The sequence below is a fragment of the Cetorhinus maximus genome, chromosome 11 (assembly GCF_964194155.1).
Source record: "Cetorhinus maximus chromosome 11, sCetMax3.hap1.1, whole genome shotgun sequence".
Classification (NCBI taxonomy): Eukaryota; Metazoa; Chordata; class Chondrichthyes; order Lamniformes; family Cetorhinidae; genus Cetorhinus; species Cetorhinus maximus.
Genome location: NC_135889.1, coordinates 61800625 through 61820740, shown reverse-complemented (window position 1 = coordinate 61820740; position 20116 = coordinate 61800625). Strand labels below are relative to the sequence as shown.

The following is a 20116-nucleotide window of genomic DNA, read 5'->3' as shown; positions in this document are numbered from 1 at the left end:
GAATGCAAAGAGGGTTCACCGCTGACCTTTCCCAAGATCATGGCCTGGTGAACCTTGAGGTTTGAAGGTGCAAGTCCGAATGTGGAACTTGCTGTCGATGTGACTGGTTGTAACTCCTTTTCAGTGCAATGGCATGGCAGTAAGGACAGGAGGAATGTGGCCGTCTCCCTTACTCCTCCTGGAATCTTGTGACTAGCAATGTGTCATGGGCACGTCATCCACGTTGTGCTTCTTTGATGACATCATGATGTGAAAGCTGACCCTCAACTCCCTCTTCATGTTCCTGGTTCTCCTGCTCTTCATCGTCTGAGGCTTCCTCCATTTCTCTGTCTGGCAAGGGCTCCCCCCATTTGAAACGCCAGGTTGTGAAGGGACCACTACTTTGTGGGAGACCCTGTCAGGAGAGTACTGCAGAGCCCCATCTGAGCGGTCCAAACATCAAAAGTGCACCTTTAGTATGCCACCGGTCTGCTCGATTATGGATCATTTGGAGCTATGTGTTTCATTGTACCTCTCCTCCATGGCACACTGAGGACAACGCAAGGGCGTCATGAGCCATCGTTTGAGCGGGCACCCCTTATCTCCAAGAAGCCAGCCCAATACACGTTCAGGGCCTTTGAATATGTGAGGCACCTGGGAGTGACTCAAGATGTATGAGTCATGGGAACTCCCAGGGTACCTGGCACAGACATGCATGATGTGCTTCCAAGGATTGCACAGCAGTTGAACATTGTCAGTTGATGAACATCAGGAGCTGATGCCATGGAGGCCACATATTTGTGCAGTTGAATCCACCCTGCGCTCTAGGGAAGCCTGAGATAACTGCAAAACCATTAAATCTAGCAGCTTGGCTATCTTTATTGAGTGTAAACCTCACAAATTGATGAGCCTTGTGCAGAGGGCATCTGTCACATCCTTGATGCATCTATGTGTGGCGGCCTGCCAGATGCTGCACAGGTCCCCTGTGGATCCCTGGAACGAGCCACAGGCAAAAAAATTGAGTGCGGTGGTGACCTACAGGGCCACAGGCAGGGGATGTCCTCCCACTCTACGAGGTGTTAGATCCTGCAGAATGTGGCAGATGTGATCGACCAGATCTCTGGACAAGCGCAGATGTGCACGGCATTGTCTCTCGCTCATCTGCAGGTAGGAGAGCCTTCTTCAGTAAACCCTTGGTTGTGCGGGTTGCCTCCGTGGTACAGGTCTAATCTCCTCATCCTCTGGGCCTAAGGCGGGGCCTCCTCCTTAAGCTTCACTTGGCAGTGCCGGGCCCTTCATCTCTTCCACCATTTCATGAGCAACATCAAGAAGGCAGCATTGAGCCCAGGCTCCATTATTGTTTCCTCCCCCTCTCTCTGTGGAATGATAAATATAACAGATTAATGAATCATGGGGAAATATAGTGAAGCTCTCACTTGCAAACAACTAGCCACTGTTATGAAATTGAGCTGCATTTGTGCTATTAGCTTTGTCGCTGATACAGCCTTGTAGCTGAGGCCCAAACTCACAGAACAAGGTGAACAAGATGCCAACCCTGACATTTAACATCTCAATCCCACAGAGGTTGGAAAAGGTTTGGACACATTAATGACATGCGCCACCCTTACCAAACTCACTCCTCCGATCTCAGATGTGGTGTACTGAGGAAAGGTCATTTGCACATCAGTTATGACTGGATTCCCTTTGGCCCATTGTGGATGCCAATTGGAGAATGCACATTATAGGCTTTCATTGATAATCTGCCATACATACAGCAGCTGTGCCTCCTTAACGGTTGCCTGCATTCCCAATTTTCACATTCCTGTGTGTTAATACTGAAATGGAGCGACTGTTTTGTGAGGCCAATGATTCCCGCAGTCTCTTTAAAGTGCTAAAAATGACAATGACTCCAATGGAACCTTCTCAAGGAGATCTCCCACTTTTCTCTCTCAGCTCTGACTTAATTTCAGTGTTTTGTGTGCAAGCAGCTTGAGGCTGCCCCATGAAATGGGGCCCCTAGTGCAGCCCTGAGCTCCTCCCACACTGACTCCAAACCCTCCCGTCCAGATTCTTTCCCAGTTTCGATTTCTCACTGCATCATAACTTTGACTTGACAAGATGGTGGTGCTCAGATTCTACTACGCGACCAGCTTTGACCCTCCCTCCCTGTCTGTTACTGTCCCTCCAATCTTGGAACCCCATGGTGTGCAGATAGAGATGCTGCCTGTTATTCTCCATGCTCCCCCAATAACCCTGGATCCCATCACCATTATGGCCGATAATCCAACCCTCCCACCTGAATCCATAACTGAAGATGTCCCAATGCACACTGTGGACTCACCCCTCCCCATCTCAAGGCAGTGTGCACAGACACATACAGAGGAGACCCCCCACCCCAGGAAAGTTTTGAATAGCCCCCTTTGTGTTATGTTTTCCCCCTTTACAGGCTGCAGATGCCTCCCCTAACCCCGACCATCACATCTACAGCCCAGTACTAAGGCAGACACAACCACGGCCATCAACGTTAAGACCATGACCACACCCTGTACACCAAGCTGTGACATAATCCCAATTCAGCACACAGCCATTGCCTCTCTCCCTGGACTACAACGTGCGAGCCATGCAAGGCCCTATTGCATGGCCCGCAAAGCCCCAGGACAGACTTCAGTCTGCCATGCTGACTATTAGTTTCCCTAAGTCCCAAGACTGTCTTCACTCTGGCTGTTAGGTGCTCTAAACCCCAAGACTGACTTCACTCTCAGACCCTGACCATTTGGCCCCAGACCAGGGACTATGACTGTCTTTCTTTTTGCTCTCCCGTTCCTTCCTGACTGCTGACAATACATTGTCCCTCCTCCCCACCCCCTTCCATGAGTCTCTGTGCAACCCCTCCCTTATGTGCAATCCTTTCCCATCTCCCCATGAGTCACCTCCATCTCGTCCACCTCCCTCATTTCCATGAGTCTTTGTGCAAGCTTTACCCTCTCGTGCCCCACCTCATATTCCTGAGTCTGTGTGCTTCCCCTACAATTTGTGTAGTTTTGTTTCCATTCCACCCCTACTGTGTCTCCATTCCTGTCTTTCATGTTGAGCTTCAGCTTCCCAACCTTGGGCTCCCCTCTGCCTGCCATCATTTCCCAACCCCCCTCCCCCAACCCCACCTTTGTCCATTGTCCCCTGTGTCTCCTTCCCTCCTTCCCCTCCATTTCCACAACCCCACATTTTCCCATTGTCCGCGCATCTCCTTCCCTCCTATTCCACTCCCCCACCCCACTCACCCCACCTCGCCCCACCCCAGTTGTAATGCTGCTCTCTGCCTGGGTTGCTGCCCAACCTGAGCCCCCAGATAACACCGTCCCAGGCAACGGAGAAAAGCAGTGGAGAGTGCAAGCCTACACCCCCACCAGAGTAGCGTCTCACTGGCTTTGGTCAGAATGCGGAGCGGCGCTGCTGCAGGTAGGCTTTCAGTGTTGCACTCACCTCAAAGTCACAAGCAAAGTGAGAGCCAACAGCTGCATGCCACTTATATCCAAACGTGTATCAGACCGGTCTAATTTCCCTCTGACATGGCGCTTGATTTGGAGGGGCTATGTTACTCTGGCGAGTCGTGTTTTTAATGAGCATGGTAATGTATGCAAACAGGTTTGCTGCCATGGATCACCAGGAAACTCGACCTACCATTCGCCCGCCATGAAAATGGTAAGGGGAAATTTCCAAACTGTTTTCCCGCTGGCGGGTTTCTGATTTTTGGCCTCTCAACAAATTTTCCTACCCTGCCTGCCACGAAACCTGCCATGTGCTGGAGGGGAAAATTCTGCCCCATGAACCTCATATCAAAAACTCTGGGTTCTCTTAAAACCTTAGAGTCTCACATCAACTTTCCTGACTTATGGTGATCCTCACATCACTAACTGTTTATAAATGTTCAAGGCAGAGGTGAAGCTTCACTCAGATCCCAAGGTAATATCCTGCATTTCTGACTGAAGGTCGCCACTCATCATGTTGGGAAAGAAGAGAAGCTGTCATCTAGTGCCCAAGCCTGAAACAGGCATTAGGGCCCTTTATATGTGCAAAATAAGGGGACCGATGGCTGTACATGGGCCTGATTGGTTTGCCCTGATGCAGCAATTGTGTCAGTGCCTGCTACCAACATGGCATGTTTTTAAAGCTACTCAACTGAATTGGGAGCCAGGAGGGTCACGTGTTCCCCTTTCCACTGCACATCTAAAGAATGCAGGTTGCCAATCCTCCCCTCTGCCATTATTTTCCTCCTGCTCCCCAGTCTGTAATGCCACTACCCGGCCTCCTAAGTCTTGATCCCTGACCTCATCCTCCTTGACAGCCTTCTATCTCCTGCTAGCAGTGGCCTGATCGTCATTTGGTCTCTGCTGACTGGCTGTCGGCATTGTGCTGGCTGCATTGTATTTAGGCCTGAGGCCCAGTATTGGGGGTGCCCACTCAGCCCTCAGCACTCAACTGCAGAATCCCCCCTCTGTACCCAAAAATGGGTATATCCAAATTTCTACTCCCTCATAAGACTGCAAAAGAGGATCGTTTCTGAATAATAGAGAAAATGTTTGAAGAACTAGATTATTTATAATGTGCAAGTGTATTACACCAATTGTCCAAAATAATTTTCCTATTTAAAACATTATTATTTGTTTTAACATTTTGCATTTTTGGTTTATGATTTTTGAAAGGATGCTGTCGTGCTTTGTACTCTGGGAATTGGAACAGCTTTTGGAGAATCAATTCTGGACAACACTCCCCGCCATGCTACAATTGTTACCAAAGAATACAGTGAGCTTCTTCGGATTGAACAGAAAGACTTCAAAACACTTTGGGAGGTAAATCTGAAAACAGCATGTACTTTTTGTTACAAAAGAAGATGTACAATTGTTTTGAATGGTAAACTTAGTATCTGCTTAATATAATTTGCAATGAACTATAGCATCTCCTTACAGTGTTGTTGTTTGCAAATGCACTTTTGTTATAAGCCTGAGGATGCAGCTCAATGAGAATCAGCAATGTAAATGCACGGCTTTAATTAATTTGATATCACTGGTTTTTATAGAGTAAAAAGATATGAAATAATTTCTATTGTTTTGGAGGTGCTGCAGTAAGCAGTGGACATGGATTTAAGATAAAATGGCAAAAGAACCAGAGTTTGAATGGGTAAAAAAAATGCACAGCAAGTTGTTATATCTGGAATGCTTGAAAGGTTTTTTTTTTAATTCATTCACAGGATGTGGGCATCGCTGGTAAGATCAGCATTTATTGTCCATCCCTAATTGTCCTTGAGAAGTTGTGGTGAGCTACCTTCTTGAATGCACCTGAGTAGCTTGCTATACCATTGTCAGAGGGCAGATAAGGGTTAACCTCATTTCTATTGTTCTGGAGTCACATGTAGGCCAATCTAGATAAGAACAGATTTCCTGCCCTGAAGGACATTTGTGAACCAGATGGGTTTTTTATGATAATCTGGTAGCTTCATTATCATCATTACTGATACTAGCATTTTTATTCCAAATTTTATTTAATTAATTGAATTTAAATTTCCTCAGCTGCCATGATGGGATTTGAACTCGTGTCTCCAGACCTCTACTCCAGGCCCCTGGAACATTACCACTATGCTACCACTATGGAAAAGCATTCAATAGTAACTTTCAAAAGGCAATTCGATACTTATTTCAAAAGTAAGATTTTACAGAACTAGAAGGGAAAGCCAGAAAGTGAAACTAATTGGATTGTTTTTTTAAAAAAAAAGCTGGCCCAGGCACATTGGATTGAATGCCTCCCCTCTGCTGTATGATTCTGTGAGACCAGAACCTTTATCATGTAAGTGCTGCGGAAAAAAAATTGGGGAAGGAGATCAGATTTTTTCACTCCTTGAGGGGACCTCAGGGCCACTTCCCAGGCCTACCACAAAGTTCCTGATGGTATCCCATGGAAATTCTAACACAGACAGAAGGGATAGGAAATTCACTGGAAGGGCAGGTGCCATCTCCACTTCCATCTGTATGCAGGGGTTGGGGAGGGAAAGGCCAATGACACTTCTGAAAAGGATGAGAGGGGTAACATACAGGTTTGGCAGTGAGGTGGTGGTAGGCTTCACTGCCTGAATTTTCATTCATCCTCTGCTTTAGTGGGATTGTAGTGGCAAATCCAGCCTATCAAGTCACTGAAAGTGGCATACTTACAACAATAAATATAGAATCAGTCCACAAGGGGTTAAAAATATGCTTTTAAGAACATATTAAAAAGGAATGGAACAAAGGGAAGGGGGCAAAGAAAACATATAGATATAAAAGTGAGTGTTTAAATGGAAAACAGGAGACGTTAAATGGCTGTAGTGCTATTAACAGGATATGAAAAAAGGCATAATTTGTGAAATTAATTTGTGAGTCACAGAGAAAGTATAAATAGCTGAGGCAGTGGGTGGTGATGTAGATAGAAATAGAAGCAGGTAAAACAGAGCAGGCTCCAGAAGCCTGAGAGAATAGAATAAGAAGGTCTACATCAACAATCCGACTGAAGATCCTAACTCTCAATAATCAACCTGCCTATCACTGACAGGCTGACATACTGATCTAATACCGCCAGCTTCTCATGTCAAAGAAAAAGTCAGGAGCTGTAGTTGCTATCTGAAGTTACTGGTAATCCTTGTCACTGGACTTACCAAGTGTATTGACTAATGCGAAACTTAAATCACATTTAAACTGCGAACATACAAACATACGAACAAGGAGCAGGAGTAGACCATTCAGCACCTTGAGCCTGCACGGCCATTTAATAAGATCATGGCTGATCTGATAATAACCTGAAATCTGCATCCCACCTACCTCCAATAACCTCTCGCCCCCTTGCTTACCAAGAATCTATCCACCACTGCCTTAAAAATATTCAAAGGCTCTGCTTCCACCGCCTTTTCAGGAAGAGAGTTCCAAAGATTCACAAGCTTCTGAGAGAAAAAATTTCACCTCATCTCTGTTTTAAATGGATGACCCTTTATTTTTAAACAGTGGCTCCTAGTTCTAGATTCTCCCACAAGAGGAAACATCCTCTCCATATCCACCTGGACACGACCCCTCAGGACCTTACATGTCTAAACTGTCTATTTTGAATCTCTTTTTATTCTTTCACAGGATGTGGGCGTCGCTGGCCAGACCAGCATTTGTTGCCCAACTCTAATTGCCCTTGAGAAGGTGGTGGTGAGACGCCTTCTTGAACCGCTGCATCCATGCCATGTAGTTAGACCCACAGTGCTGTTAGGAAGGGAGTTCCAGGATTTTGATCCAGCGTCAATGAAGGAACAGCGATATAATTCCAAGTCAGGATTGTGTGTAATTTGGAGGGTGGTGGTGGCATTCCGATATATTTGCTGCCCTGTTCTTTTAGGTCGTAGAGGTCATGGAATAGGAAGGTACTGTCAAAGGAGCCTTGGTGAGTTGCTGCAGTGAATCTTGCAGATGGTAGACACGACTGCCACGGTGCATCAGTGGTAGATGGAGTAAATGTTAAAGTTGGCGCATGGGGTGCCAGTCAAGTGGTTACTTTGTCCTGGAGAGTGTTGAGCTTCTTGAGTGTTGTTGGAGCTGCACTCATCCAGGCAAGTGGAGAGTATTACATTACACTCCTGACCTGTGCTTTGTAAATGGTGGGCAGGCTTTGGGGAATCAGGAAGTGAGTTACTGTCTGCAGAATTCCCATACTCTGACCTGCTCTTGTAGACACAGTGCTTATATCGCTGGTTTAGTTCAGTTTTTGGTCAATGGTAACCCCCCAGGATGTTGATAGTGAGGGATACAGCTATGCTAATTCTATTGAATATCAAGGAGAGACGGTTTGATTCCCTCTTGTTAGAGATGGTTGTTCCTAGCACTTGTGTGGCATGAATGTTACTGGCCACTATCAGCCCAAGTTTAAGTGTTGACCAGGTCTTGCTGCATATGGATACAGACTGCTTCAGTATCTGAGGAGTGGCGAATGGTGCTGAACATTGTGCAATCATCAGCAAACATGCCCACTTCTGACCTTCTGATGGAGGGAATGTCATTGATGAAGCAGCTGAAGATGGTTGGGCTTAGGACACTACCCTGAGGAACTCCTACAGTGATGTCCTAGAACTGAGATGACTGACCTCCCACAACCACAACCATTTTCCTTTGTGCTGGGTATGACTCCAACCAGTGGAGTCCTCCAATCCTCCTGATTCCCATTGACTTCAGTTTTGCTACGCCTCCCTAATGCCACACTTGGTCAAATGCGGCCTTAATGTCAAGAGCAGTTACTCTCACCTCACCTCTTGAGTTCAGCTTTTTTGTCCATGTTTGAACCAAGGGTGTAATGAAGTCAGGAACTGTGTGGCCCTGGCAGAACCCAAACTGAGCACTAGTGAGCAGGTTATTGCTGAGTAAGTGCTGCTTGATCACACTGTCAGTAACACTATCCATTACATTGCTGATGATCAAGAATAGACTGATGGGACGATAATTGGCCGGGTTGGGTTTCTCCTGCTTTTTGTGGACAGAACATTACTGGGCAATTTTCCACATTGTCTGGTAGATGCCAGTGTTGTGGCTGTAGTGGATCAGCTCGGCTAGGGCCATGGCTAGTTCTGGAACAAAAGTACTATTGCTGGAATATTGTCAGGGCCCATAGCCTTTGCAGTATCCAGTGCCTTCAGCCATTTCTTGATGTCATATGGAGTGAATCGGATTGGCTGAATACTGGCATTTGTGTTCCTAGGGACCTAAGGAGGAGGCCGAGTTGGATCATCCACTCAGCACTTCTGGCTGAAGATTGTTGAAAATGCTTCAGTCTTGTCTTTTGCACTGGTGTGCTGGGCTCCCACAGCATTGAGGATGGTGCTATTTGTGAAACCTTCTCCTCTGCTTAGTTGTTTAATTGTCCACCACTATTCATGACTGGATGTAGCAGGACTGCAGAGCTTAGATCTGATCCGTCGGTTGTGCGATGGCTTGGCTCTGTCCATAGCATGTTGCTTATGCTGTTTGGCACACAAGTAGTCCTGTATTCACCAGGTTGACACCTCATTTTCATGTATGTCTAGTGCTGGTCCTGCCATGCTCTCCTGCACTCTTCATTGAACCCTCACTTGATGGTATTGGTAGAGTGGGGGATATGCCGGGCCATGAGGCTACAGATTGTGGTTGAGTACAATTCTGCTGCTGCTGATGTCCCACAGTGCCTCATGGATGCCCAGTTTTGGTTTGCTGGATCTGTTCTAAACCTATCCTATTTAGATGGGGGTCGTGCCACCCAACACATTGGAGGGTATCCTCAGTATGAAGACAGGACTTCATCTCTACAAGGATTGTGCAGTGCTAATACTGTCAAGAACAGATGCATCTGCGACAGGTGGATTGGTGGGGACAAGGTCAAGTAGGTTTTTCTCTCTTTTTGGTTCCCTCATCATCTTCTGCAGACCCAGTCAAGCACCTGTATGTTCTTTAGGACTTGCCAGCTTGTAGTGGTGCTACCGAGCCACTCTTGGTCATGGACATTGATGTCCCCCACCCAGATTACGTTTTATGCCCTTGCCACCTTCAGTGCTTCTTCCAATTGGTGTTGAAGATGGAGGAACACAGATTTACCAGCTGAGGGAGAGGGCCGTAGGTGGTAATCAGCTGGAGGTTTTAGCAAGCTTTCCATTGGCTTGAATTCAGTTACTAGTTTTAACAACTCACAAGAGGGAAGTCCTCATTGATGTGTTGTTTTGCACAGAGCAGTAACTGATGGGCAAAGCTAAATTTGCAAGTGCTCTGTATCCTTACCTCAGAGAAGGACACTAGTAACTGCTAACTCAAAGGCAATTAGAGATGGGCAATAAAAATGCTGGCCTAGCCAGCGATGCCCACGTCCTGTGAAAAGAATTTTAAAAACTACACATATGTAAACTTTAGTTACTAGCTTGCCTGACATAGGGATTGGCATTGTAATATTTCCAAACATAATCATTAGGTGATTTAAAAAAAAATAAACTTATTTATCAATAGCCTTTACTTTTATAAACTTAGTTGTAGTTAATTCAGTTGAAAGGAATGGAAATATAATTGGAAAATCGTCTTAGCATCCACCCCCCCATCAAATTCTGAGAACCAAAATATAAACAACACACATTTCTAAACCCTACTTCTCAAGTTAAGCAATTAATAGTGCACATAGATTGCATGTGACTGCATTCAGAATGCTAATTTAAAAGTGTGCATGCAAAATCTGTTCAAGCAAAGACCACATTGTCTAAATAGTAAATCAAATGAATGAACTCCACCTGGCACTTGATACATGAAAGTGAACCATCAATCACAATAACACACCCTCAAGGACTTGACACATCAGATCAAAGCAGGAAAAACAGAGGCTCTATATAATAAAAGCAAAAAACTGCGGATGCTGGAAATCCAAAACAAAAATAAAAATACCTGGAAAAACTCAGCAGGTCTGACAGCATCTGCGGAGAGGAACACAGTTAACGTTTCGAGTCCGTATGACTCTTCAAAGAGTCATACGGACTTGAAACGTTAACTGTGTTCCTCTCCGCAGGCTCTATATAGTAGTCTGTGATGGTAGGGTGTATTTGATACCATGTGAAAGAAGCAAATGAATACTTTGTCTCAGGAAAGTATTCACATTCACTGGCTCCTTCAAGAACTATTGATCATAATCTAATTATAGGGAATTCTAGCTTGTGAGAAGATTCTCTGTCTCCAATATTTTCAGATGCGCTCCTTTAAGAGGGTATGGAAGTAAATAATAACATTCAATTTATTGGTTAATAATTGTGGAATTGGATAATATTAAAACAGCTACTTAAATGTAAAAGTATTGATTAAGCATGTGGTCTACTTCACGAATTATTCAGTTCTTTCTTTCTATGATGTCAGCTTCATCAATGTCTTGTAGTTTAATCCATCTATCCTCATCTTGGGTTTCATAACAACCCAATACAAGTTTGATGAGATGGAAACAGGTCAATGTGCAATGTTTCTCTGACTATTACGTTGGAATGCAGTGTGCTAGTTATGATGAGCCAGACATACTTTTGCATTAATTTTTTTCTGGTTTAAGTTTATAATGTTATGATTGCTGTAATGGAAAATGGATCTAATCAAGATTAACTTGTTTTGAAGGTTGATAATTTCTACCAATTACTACTTCAATTGTTGTTCGATATTGTTATTGTAGTTTATGTATCATAAGTAAACAAAACTGTGGAAATATTTATTAAGAATCCATAGTCACGCAATGAAAAGGATGCTACTTTTGTCTTGAGTGAGCTGGACCATAACTTTTATAAATAGGTTTATTAAAAAGGTTTTCCTTATGTTGGATGACAATGATTTTTTATGCTTATAGAAACATACTTAAAAATTCACATATCACCATAGTGATAAGTATCCTTCTTAATTCCTTCAATATTCAGTGGATAACCCCTATGGTAAAATTTATTAGGTACACTGATCAGGCGAGCTCAATATTCAGTCCCTGGTCTGTACTTGAGTTAGGTGATCATGCCTGAAACATATTTGGATGTGTTGTATTGTGGTAGCAGTGACAATGGCTTCTTTTAAGCCACATTAGAAGTTAGTGTTCTGCTAAGCATTTGTAGAGCTGCTGAACGATCCCCAACAGGCCCATATAGAATCCCAAGGATGGCAAAAGTATTAAGTGGTTATTTTGCATTAGTTTTTAATCATGAAAATGATGCTCATTTATTTGAAGGAAGTTGCACTGTTAATAATAAAATTGTGATGGTCAAAGTCAGTTCTGCATGGTCAAGAGATTGCGTATATCCTGCCTGAACGTTAATGTAGTCGTTACGCTCAAATTTTTGAGTGCATCTATTTCACAATTATTCACTGAGTTACAGATTTGCATCGGTGCTTACAGAAGAATTGGAGAATTATGTGCAAGCAACATTTAAAGAGGTGTGGACAATTATGGGGAAATGTCACAGAGGTGACAAAAATTCTGAAAGGTTTTAGAAAGGGTTGTTGAAGTCTCCAAATGAACTAATCTCTTAGAATGTGATGTCTAATCACTTCTATCTGTGAGCACTTGTGGGTGGACACAAAGCATGTCTAATGCATCCTTCCTCATTTTCTAAATATGTCAACAAAGGGGGTTCCTCTTGATGCCAGTGTTGGGGAAGAACTAACACACAGGCTTGTGAAAACATACTTTTCAGTAGAAAAGAAAGCAACAAAATGAAGAAAAATGCTGCAAAGATAGCCTTAAAACTGTTTGAATTGATCTTCTTACTGGGTACTTTAAACTATCTTTCATATATAGCTTTCAATATGCATTATGTATGACATTCATTGTGAGATGACTTAGAAGCTGTGCTGTGGTGGTGTTAGAGGGAGAAAAAGACATTGGAGTCTTTACAGTATCACTCCAACATCATTTTAAGTACTATAATCATTCAGACAGGAGTTTCTTGCTCTGAGATGACATGTGCTTAAGAGGTAGAGACCCAGCAAGAATGTTTGCTGCCCCTTTTTCTGACCCCAGTGTCCAATTTGTGTCAGTTTATAAACATTGGCAAATGAAAGTCAGCCCCACTAAATTATTACTATAATCTCCAATGGATGACCTCGTCCTTTCTATACATGCTTGTCCAGTTGCAAATTATGAAAGCCATGTATACACCTAACAAACTTTTCTGATGTATTCTGACAGTTGTAAGTGCAGGAAATGTTTTTAACGGAACTCTTGATGAGATGTGCCTGTCTGTTGTGATCATTTGCTGTTTTGTTCAGATTGTGCTCTCTGCCCTTGTTACTGAGGAACTGACTGACATTCAGTTGATGCCTCCCTACAATGGCCCAGCTGATATTGGAATTCTGTGTGGGAAATTAATAAATCGACCTGTTTCATATCATTGAGGCCATAAATGCACTTTTTTTATTTCTCTCCCCTTTTATATAGAGCCTTTCACAACCTCAGGATACCCAATATAATATTTAACACCTATCGCAATACTTACTCCTGTTAGTTACTAAATCCTTCTGGACTTGCACATCTGCTCTAGGAAAGATGTCAAAACAAAGAGTAATACAATTTGGTGTAAACCGTGGCTGCAGAATTTTTCATTCTTTTTATTTACAAGCGTTTCTATAACTAATCAAATTGGGCACCTCACTTAAAGTTTACCACAACCATGCATTTGTGACTTTCAGAGTATGTGGTGAAGCTCCAGGGGCTTTACTCTATTTGTTGACCTGCAAATTTTTCATTGTTCTAGTTTGGTTGAAAAGTATAAAAATATAATAATCCTCATTAGTGACATATTTTAGGGGCATTTTCAATCTCGAGCATTTTTCAACTATTCAACCTTTTCAGGTGAAAATGAAACTCATTAGTTTTCTGAAATGAACACATACTGTGCAATATATAGTGTAAACATTTTAAAGTTAATTTTCTATCGGAATTACAATATGTTAAAACCAGTGATCAAATTAACTGTTTGTGGTTCAGTCCGCACTTATTAGTTTATGGTGGGCATATTGGTGTTAATGCGATTTAACCCAAAATAAATATTGGACAGAGAGAGAGAGAGAATGGGAACAGAGAAGGAAAACAAATTGACTGGATTCCGATTCCAATTCCGTTCCTGGTTATCGTTAACAAAATTTAAAGAGACCAACAGACCGTTTGTGCAGGGTTTAAACCAAAAGTTTTTGATGTTTCCAAATTGCTGATTGTGCTGAATTTTGACAACTTATCAATCAGGATTTCTTAACTTGCTGCTACAGTTACTGGCAACTGAACCATGGCTGCAGTTCTTTTCAGAACAGTGATTGTTAATACAGAGATTGTCAGCTCAAAACAGACACAGAATAATCCAGAGGAATTTAAAAGCAAATACGATAATGAGGTATAAAACAGTTATTGAACTGCCCAAAATAACCAGTGGACTTTGCGTGTCACAAATGGCATTTATAGTCGATTTCCGTAGTACTGGAAAACTTAAGGAGGGTTATTTGTCCAATATAAACAGCTGCCTGTGGTAAGTGTGGCTGGTGTAGGCGGGGAGTGTATTTATTACAGAAAATGCTGGAAAATTCAGCAGGTCAGGCTTATCTGTGGAGACAAAAGAGTTTTCAGATCAGACCAGAAACTGAACTGGACTAGCCATATAAATACTGTGGCTACAAGAGCAGGTCAGAGGCTAGGAATCCTGTGATAATTAAATCACCTTGTGACTCCCCAAAGCCTGTCCACCATCTACAAGGCACAAGTCAGGAGTGTGATGGAATACTCTCCATTTGCCTGGATGAGTGCAACTTTAATAACACAAGAGGCTCAATACCATCCAGGACAAAGCAGCCCACTTGATTGGCACCCCTTGCACAAACATTCACTCCCTCCACCACTGATGAACAGTAGCAGCAGTGTGTACCATCTACAAGATGCACTGCAGAAACTCACCAAGGCTCCTTAGGCAGCACCTTCCAAATCCACGACCGCTACCACCTGGAAGGACAAGGGCAGCAGATATATGGGAACACCCTGAAGTTCCCCTCCAAGCCATTCACCATCTTGACTTGGAAATATATCGCCGTTCCTTCATCGTCGCTGGGTCAAAATCCTGGAACTCCCTCCCTAACAGCACTGTGGGTGTACCCATACCACAGTGACTGTAGCAGTTCAAGAAGGCAGCTCACTACCACCTTCTCAAGGGCCATTAGGGATGGGCAATAAATACTGGCCTAGCTAATGACACCCACATCACATTTTATTAAAAATGAAAAAAAAAATGTCTGCTACTTAAAGGTGGTAATGGTACAATTTTTTTTTTTAAATTGGGGTTAGTTGAGCTGTAAAAAGCAATAGCAGAACCATTTCTAGCATCTGCTGTGAAGGGAAAAAATAGGAGCTGTTACATGATCTGAAATAATTGAACTGAAAATTATATTTGTAAAGTGTCTAATCAAAAGATTAGGCACTGTTCTTCAAGTTTCTTTGTTCATTGCAAGAATGTAGGAGGGCATAGACTGATAATTAAGAGTGGGAAGGATGATTAAAATGGCAATTAACTGGCACTCAGGGTCACACTTGTGGGCTGAATGGAAGTGTTCAGCAAAGCAGTCACCCAATCTGTTTGGTCTTCACAATGTAGAGGAGACTGTACTGTGAGCAATGAATTCATGTGCAAATAAACCATTGTTTCACCTGGAAAGAGTGTTGAGGTCCTGGGTGGTGGGAGGAGAAAAGGTAAAAGGGCAGATTTGCATTTGTGCTTGGAGTGGACCAGTGTCATGATGTAGAGCGTAATAAAGGGAATGGTCCCTTTGGAATGCTGAAAGAGCTGAGGAGGGGAAGACTGGTTTGGCCTTGACATCAGACAGGAGGTGGCAGGAATGTTGAAGAATGATCTGCTGAATATGAAGGCTGCTGGGGTAGAAGGTGAGGACACCAAGGACCTATTTTCCTTCTGGGAGGATGGAGAGGGGTGAGAACAGAAGTGCGGGAAATGGGATGGTCATGATTGAATCCACTGTCAATGAAGATGGAAGGGAATCCTCTTTTGAGGAAGGAAGAAGATCTTTTAGAAGCACTTGTGTGGAAAGTGGCATCGCTGGAACTGCCACAACGAAGAAACTTGAAAAATGGAATAGGCCTTATTCAAAACTGGGTAGTTGAAAAAGTAATGAAGTTGGCTGTGGGAGTCATTGGCCTTATAGTAGACATTGCTTGACAGCCTACCCCCAGAAATGGAGATTTGACAAGTTGAGAAAGGAGAGTCCAAGATGAACCATGTGAAGGCAACGGAAGTGTGGAAATTGGAAGCAAAAGTTTTTTTTTAAATACAGCTATCCCTCGTTTAGCAATACTAATTTTTTCCCTTTAAAAAAAAAGCATGCTAAATGAAAATCACTTTTCCATAAGAAAGCATGTCAAAAGGTGGGTTAAGTTCCTGACCTGTAATTTTTACATTAAAAACCTATTGATTGCCCTGAACCTAACTGACCTAATAATCCTCCTTCCCTCCTTATTACTCTTACTAACTTATCTCCTCTCTGGTTCCCGTCTCCCGCTTGCTGCCCTTCTTGCCACAACTCACTCCCTTCTGCTTGCCATGTCCTTCTCCTGGCCCCCTCGGTCACTTCCTCATTGCCATTTCCCTCTCCTGACCCCTTATTGCTTCCTGCTTCCACCCCCCCCCCCGCCCCAGCACTTGCTCACAGGGAGAGGGGTGGTGAGGGGGTGAGACAGGGAAGCAGCAGAGGTGTGCAGGAGGAGCAAGGGGATCGGAAAGAGGCAGCATGTGCAGTGGCGGAGTTCTTTATTTAAAAAAAAATGCAGATTGAACGTGAGCAGAAATGGCACTAAAACAAAAATAGAGGCAGTGCTATTCGGGTGAGTTCCATTACTTACAAACCATGCTAAAATGAAAGTGTACTATTAGAACGCTCTTTACACATGGGATACCTGATTTCCAAGGCAAGAGCAGGAAGTGGCAAAGATATACCCATGTGTACCAGAGAAAGAGGTGAGGGAGGGAACCAGAGTAAAATTAGAAAGAAAATGCTCCATGTATGCCCCTAAATAGCAATGCCTCTTATTTTGAGAGAGTGAGTGGAGTCAAAGGAGAAGCTTGTCTCCGTACCAGGTCAGCTAGGGAGAGGAGGGTGATGGTGGATGGGGATGAGTTGGGCCTCCATTCAAGGAAGAACCTGAGGTCTCGCAGGACATCCTGGTAGTGTATAGAGTTGTGGAGAAACTGTTTCCATGATGAAAGGAGATGGTTGGGCCGAAGAAACTAGAAACTTGAAAGTAGCAGAGAGCATTTGAACAGCCATGAATGTAGCTCTGAAGAGACTGGGCAAGGGGAGAAATAATAAATGGGATAAGAAGACGTAGGGGGCAGGACGATAAATGGGGACAAGAACACGCTGGAGTGAAGGATGTTCATGAATCTTGGAAAGGAGGTAGAACTAGGTCATGCAAGGCTGTAGTTTTTATAAAATTCCCAAAACTGGAAAATGCTTAGAATACCTTGGATTTAATAATTGGAATACTTTCTCTAAATTATAATGCACTTGTTTAAAAAATATGCATTATAAATCCCATAAATTATATCTCAGAACTGTGAAGGCTATGAAAACGCAGCACTGAAATATTGTGAAAAAAATTATTCAAATGAAGCCAACTCAGATATACATGGAGAAAAACCTGGCTGTTTGCAGTGTTGGGAGGTATAATAAGTGGAACAAAATAATTATTTTGTTAGCAAATGGGAATTTGCATCAAATCTCCTCATGCAAAATTTGTTATATCTCTTTCACTCTGAAACCTTGCTCTCTGCTGCCACCTACACCCTGCTGTCAAGATGTATTTTTGGCCTTTCAGTCAGTGAGCAAAAACACTAGATTTGACCAGTATCACAGAGTCACACAATTGTTACAGAGCAGGAGGAGGCCATTCAGCCCATTATGTCTGCATTGGCTCTCCGAATGAGGAATTCACTTGGTGCCTTTCTTCTGTCTTCTCCCATAACCCTGCACAATTCATTTCAGATAACCGTCCAATTGCCTTTTGAATGCCTTGATTGAACCTGCCTCCACCAGGCACTCCAGGCAGTGCGTTCCAGACCTGACCACGTGCTGTTTGCGGAAAGATTTTCCTCATGAATTTGGTTCTTTTACCAATTATTTTAAATTTGTGTCTTCTCGTTCTCTATCTTTTTGCGAGTGGGAATGGTTTCTCCCTCTCTACCCTGTCCAGACCTCTCATGATTTTGGATCCCTCTATCAAATCTCCTCTCAGCCTTCTCTCCAAAACATTCCTAACTTCTCCAATCATACCTGGAGTTCCTCATTCCTGGAACCATTCCCATGAATCTTTTCCTGCACTCTGTCCAATGCCTCCACATCCTTCCTAAAGTGTGGCACCCAGAACTGGACGCAGTACTCCAACTGAGGCCAAACGTTCAACATGATCTCCTTTGTTCTTGTACTCTATACCCCTATTAATGAAGTCTAGAATATTGTGTGTTTTATTAATTGCTCTCTTAATCTGTCCTGCTGCCTCAATGACTTATGCACATATTCACCCATGTCCTTCTGCTCCCGCACTTCCATTAGAATTGTGCCCTTTATTTAATATTGTCTTTTCATGTTCATCCTACTAAAATGAATCACTTCACATTTCTCTGCATTGAACTTCATCTGTTGCCTGTCTGCTCATTCCACCAACTTTTCTATGTCCTTCTGATATTCTGCGCTATCCTCCTCATTGTTCATAATGCTTCCAAGTTTGTATCATTTGCAAATTTTGAAATTGTGCCCTGTACACCAAGGTCTAGGTCATTAATATATATCAGGAAAAACAAGGGTTCCTATACTGACCCCTGGGAAACTCCACTACAAACCTTCCTCTAGCCTGAGAAACATCCATTAACCATTACTGTCTCCTGTCACTCAGACAATTCTATATCCATGTTGCTACTGTCCCTTTTATCCCATGAGCTATACCTTTGCTCACAAGTCTGTGGGACACTGTATCGAATGCCTTTTGGAAGTCCATTGCCCTCGTCAACCCCCTCTTTTATCTCTTCAAAAAACTTCAAGTTTAAGGGAAAATCATGTTTAACTAATCCATGCTGGCTTTCCTTAATTAACCCGCATTTGTTCATGTGACTGTTAATTTTTTTCCCGAATTATTGTTTCTAGAAGTTTCCCACCACCAAAGTTAAACTGACTGGCCTGTAGTTGCTGGGCTTATCTTAACACTTTTTTTTAACAAGGTTGTAACATTTGCAATTCTCCAGCTGTCTGGCACCACCTCCAAGTCTAAGTAAGGCAGAAAAATTATGGCTAGTGTCTCTGCAATTTCCACGCTTAATTCTTTCTGTATCTCATCTGGTCCTGGTGCCTTATCAACTTTAAATACAGGCAGCCTATCCAATAGCTCATCCTTTATTAATTTTAAACCCTTCTATTGTCAGCATTACCTCCTCTTTCACCATGGTCTGAGTAGCATCTTTTTCCTTGGTAAAGACATGCAAAGTATTCATTTAAGACCTCAGCCATGCTCTCTGTCTCCATACCTAAATTACATTTTTGTCCCTAATCGGTCCTATTACAATTTATATGCCAAAGAAGACTTTGGGACTCCCTTTTTCTATGTTGGCTTCTAGTCTCTTTTCATTATTTGCTTTTTCACCTCTCTTGTGAACAATCTATATTTAGCCTGCTTCTCAATTGTATTTTCCAGCTGACATCTCTCATAAGCACACTTTTTTTCTTTTTTATCTTAATTTCCCCTTTTGTCATCCAGGGAGTTCTGGATTTGTTTGCCCTACCTTTCCACTTTGAGAGAATATATCCTGACAGTGCCTGAATATCTCTTCTTTGAAGGTTGCCCATTGATCAGCCACTGTTTTTCCTGCCAACCTTTGGCTCTAATTTATTCGGCCCAGATCCAATCCTACCCCACTGAAGCTGACTTTCCCCCAGTTAATTATTCTTACTCTGGATTATTCATTGTCCTTTTCCACAGTCTGCCTTAACCTTACAATACAATGATCATTGTCCCCTAAATGTTCTTCTACTGACACATGATCCAATTGGCCCTCCTCATTCCCAAGAACCAGGTCTAGCAGTGCCTCCTTTCTCATTCAACTGGAAGCATACTGCTGCAGAAAATGTTCCTGAACACACACAAGAAATCCTTGCCCCCCACTGCTCTCTACATTACCACTATCCCAGCCTATAGTCAGATAATTAAAGTCCCCTGTTATAACTACCCTGTAATTTTCGCACCTCTCTATCATTCCCTTGCAAATTTGTTCCTCTGCATCCTACCTATTAGTTGATGGTCTAGAGACGATACTGAGGAATGTAATGCACCTTTTTTTTGCTCCTTTGCTCTAGCCAAATAGAGACTGTCCTTGACCCCTCTGAGAAATCCCCTTTCCAGCACCGCAATGCTCCCCTTAATCAATACCACCACCCCTCCCCCTGTTCTTCCTTTCCTATCTTTCCTGAATACCTTGAATCCAGGCACTTAGCCCTGCCCTCCTTTTGAGTCCGGTCTCTGTTATCGCCACAATATCATATTTCCACATGGCAATCTGTGCCTGTAACTCCCCAATCTTATTTAT

At 43.0% G+C, this 20116-nt stretch overlaps 1 protein-coding gene across 4 annotated transcripts in view; it reads left to right on the top strand.

Moving 5' to 3' along the window:
• Positions 1 to 20116, top strand: part of rapgef4a (Rap guanine nucleotide exchange factor 4a) — a 346899-nt gene that overhangs the window by 75518 nt on the left and 251265 nt on the right. For all 4 annotated transcript variants that reach the window (XM_078552090.1, XM_078552089.1, XM_078552088.1 and 1 more), the window contains exon 4: positions 4680 to 4826. In XM_078552090.1, coding sequence (XP_078408216.1) covers positions 4680 to 4826 — 147 coding nt within the window. The remainder of the gene's footprint in view (positions 1 to 4679; positions 4827 to 20116) is intronic.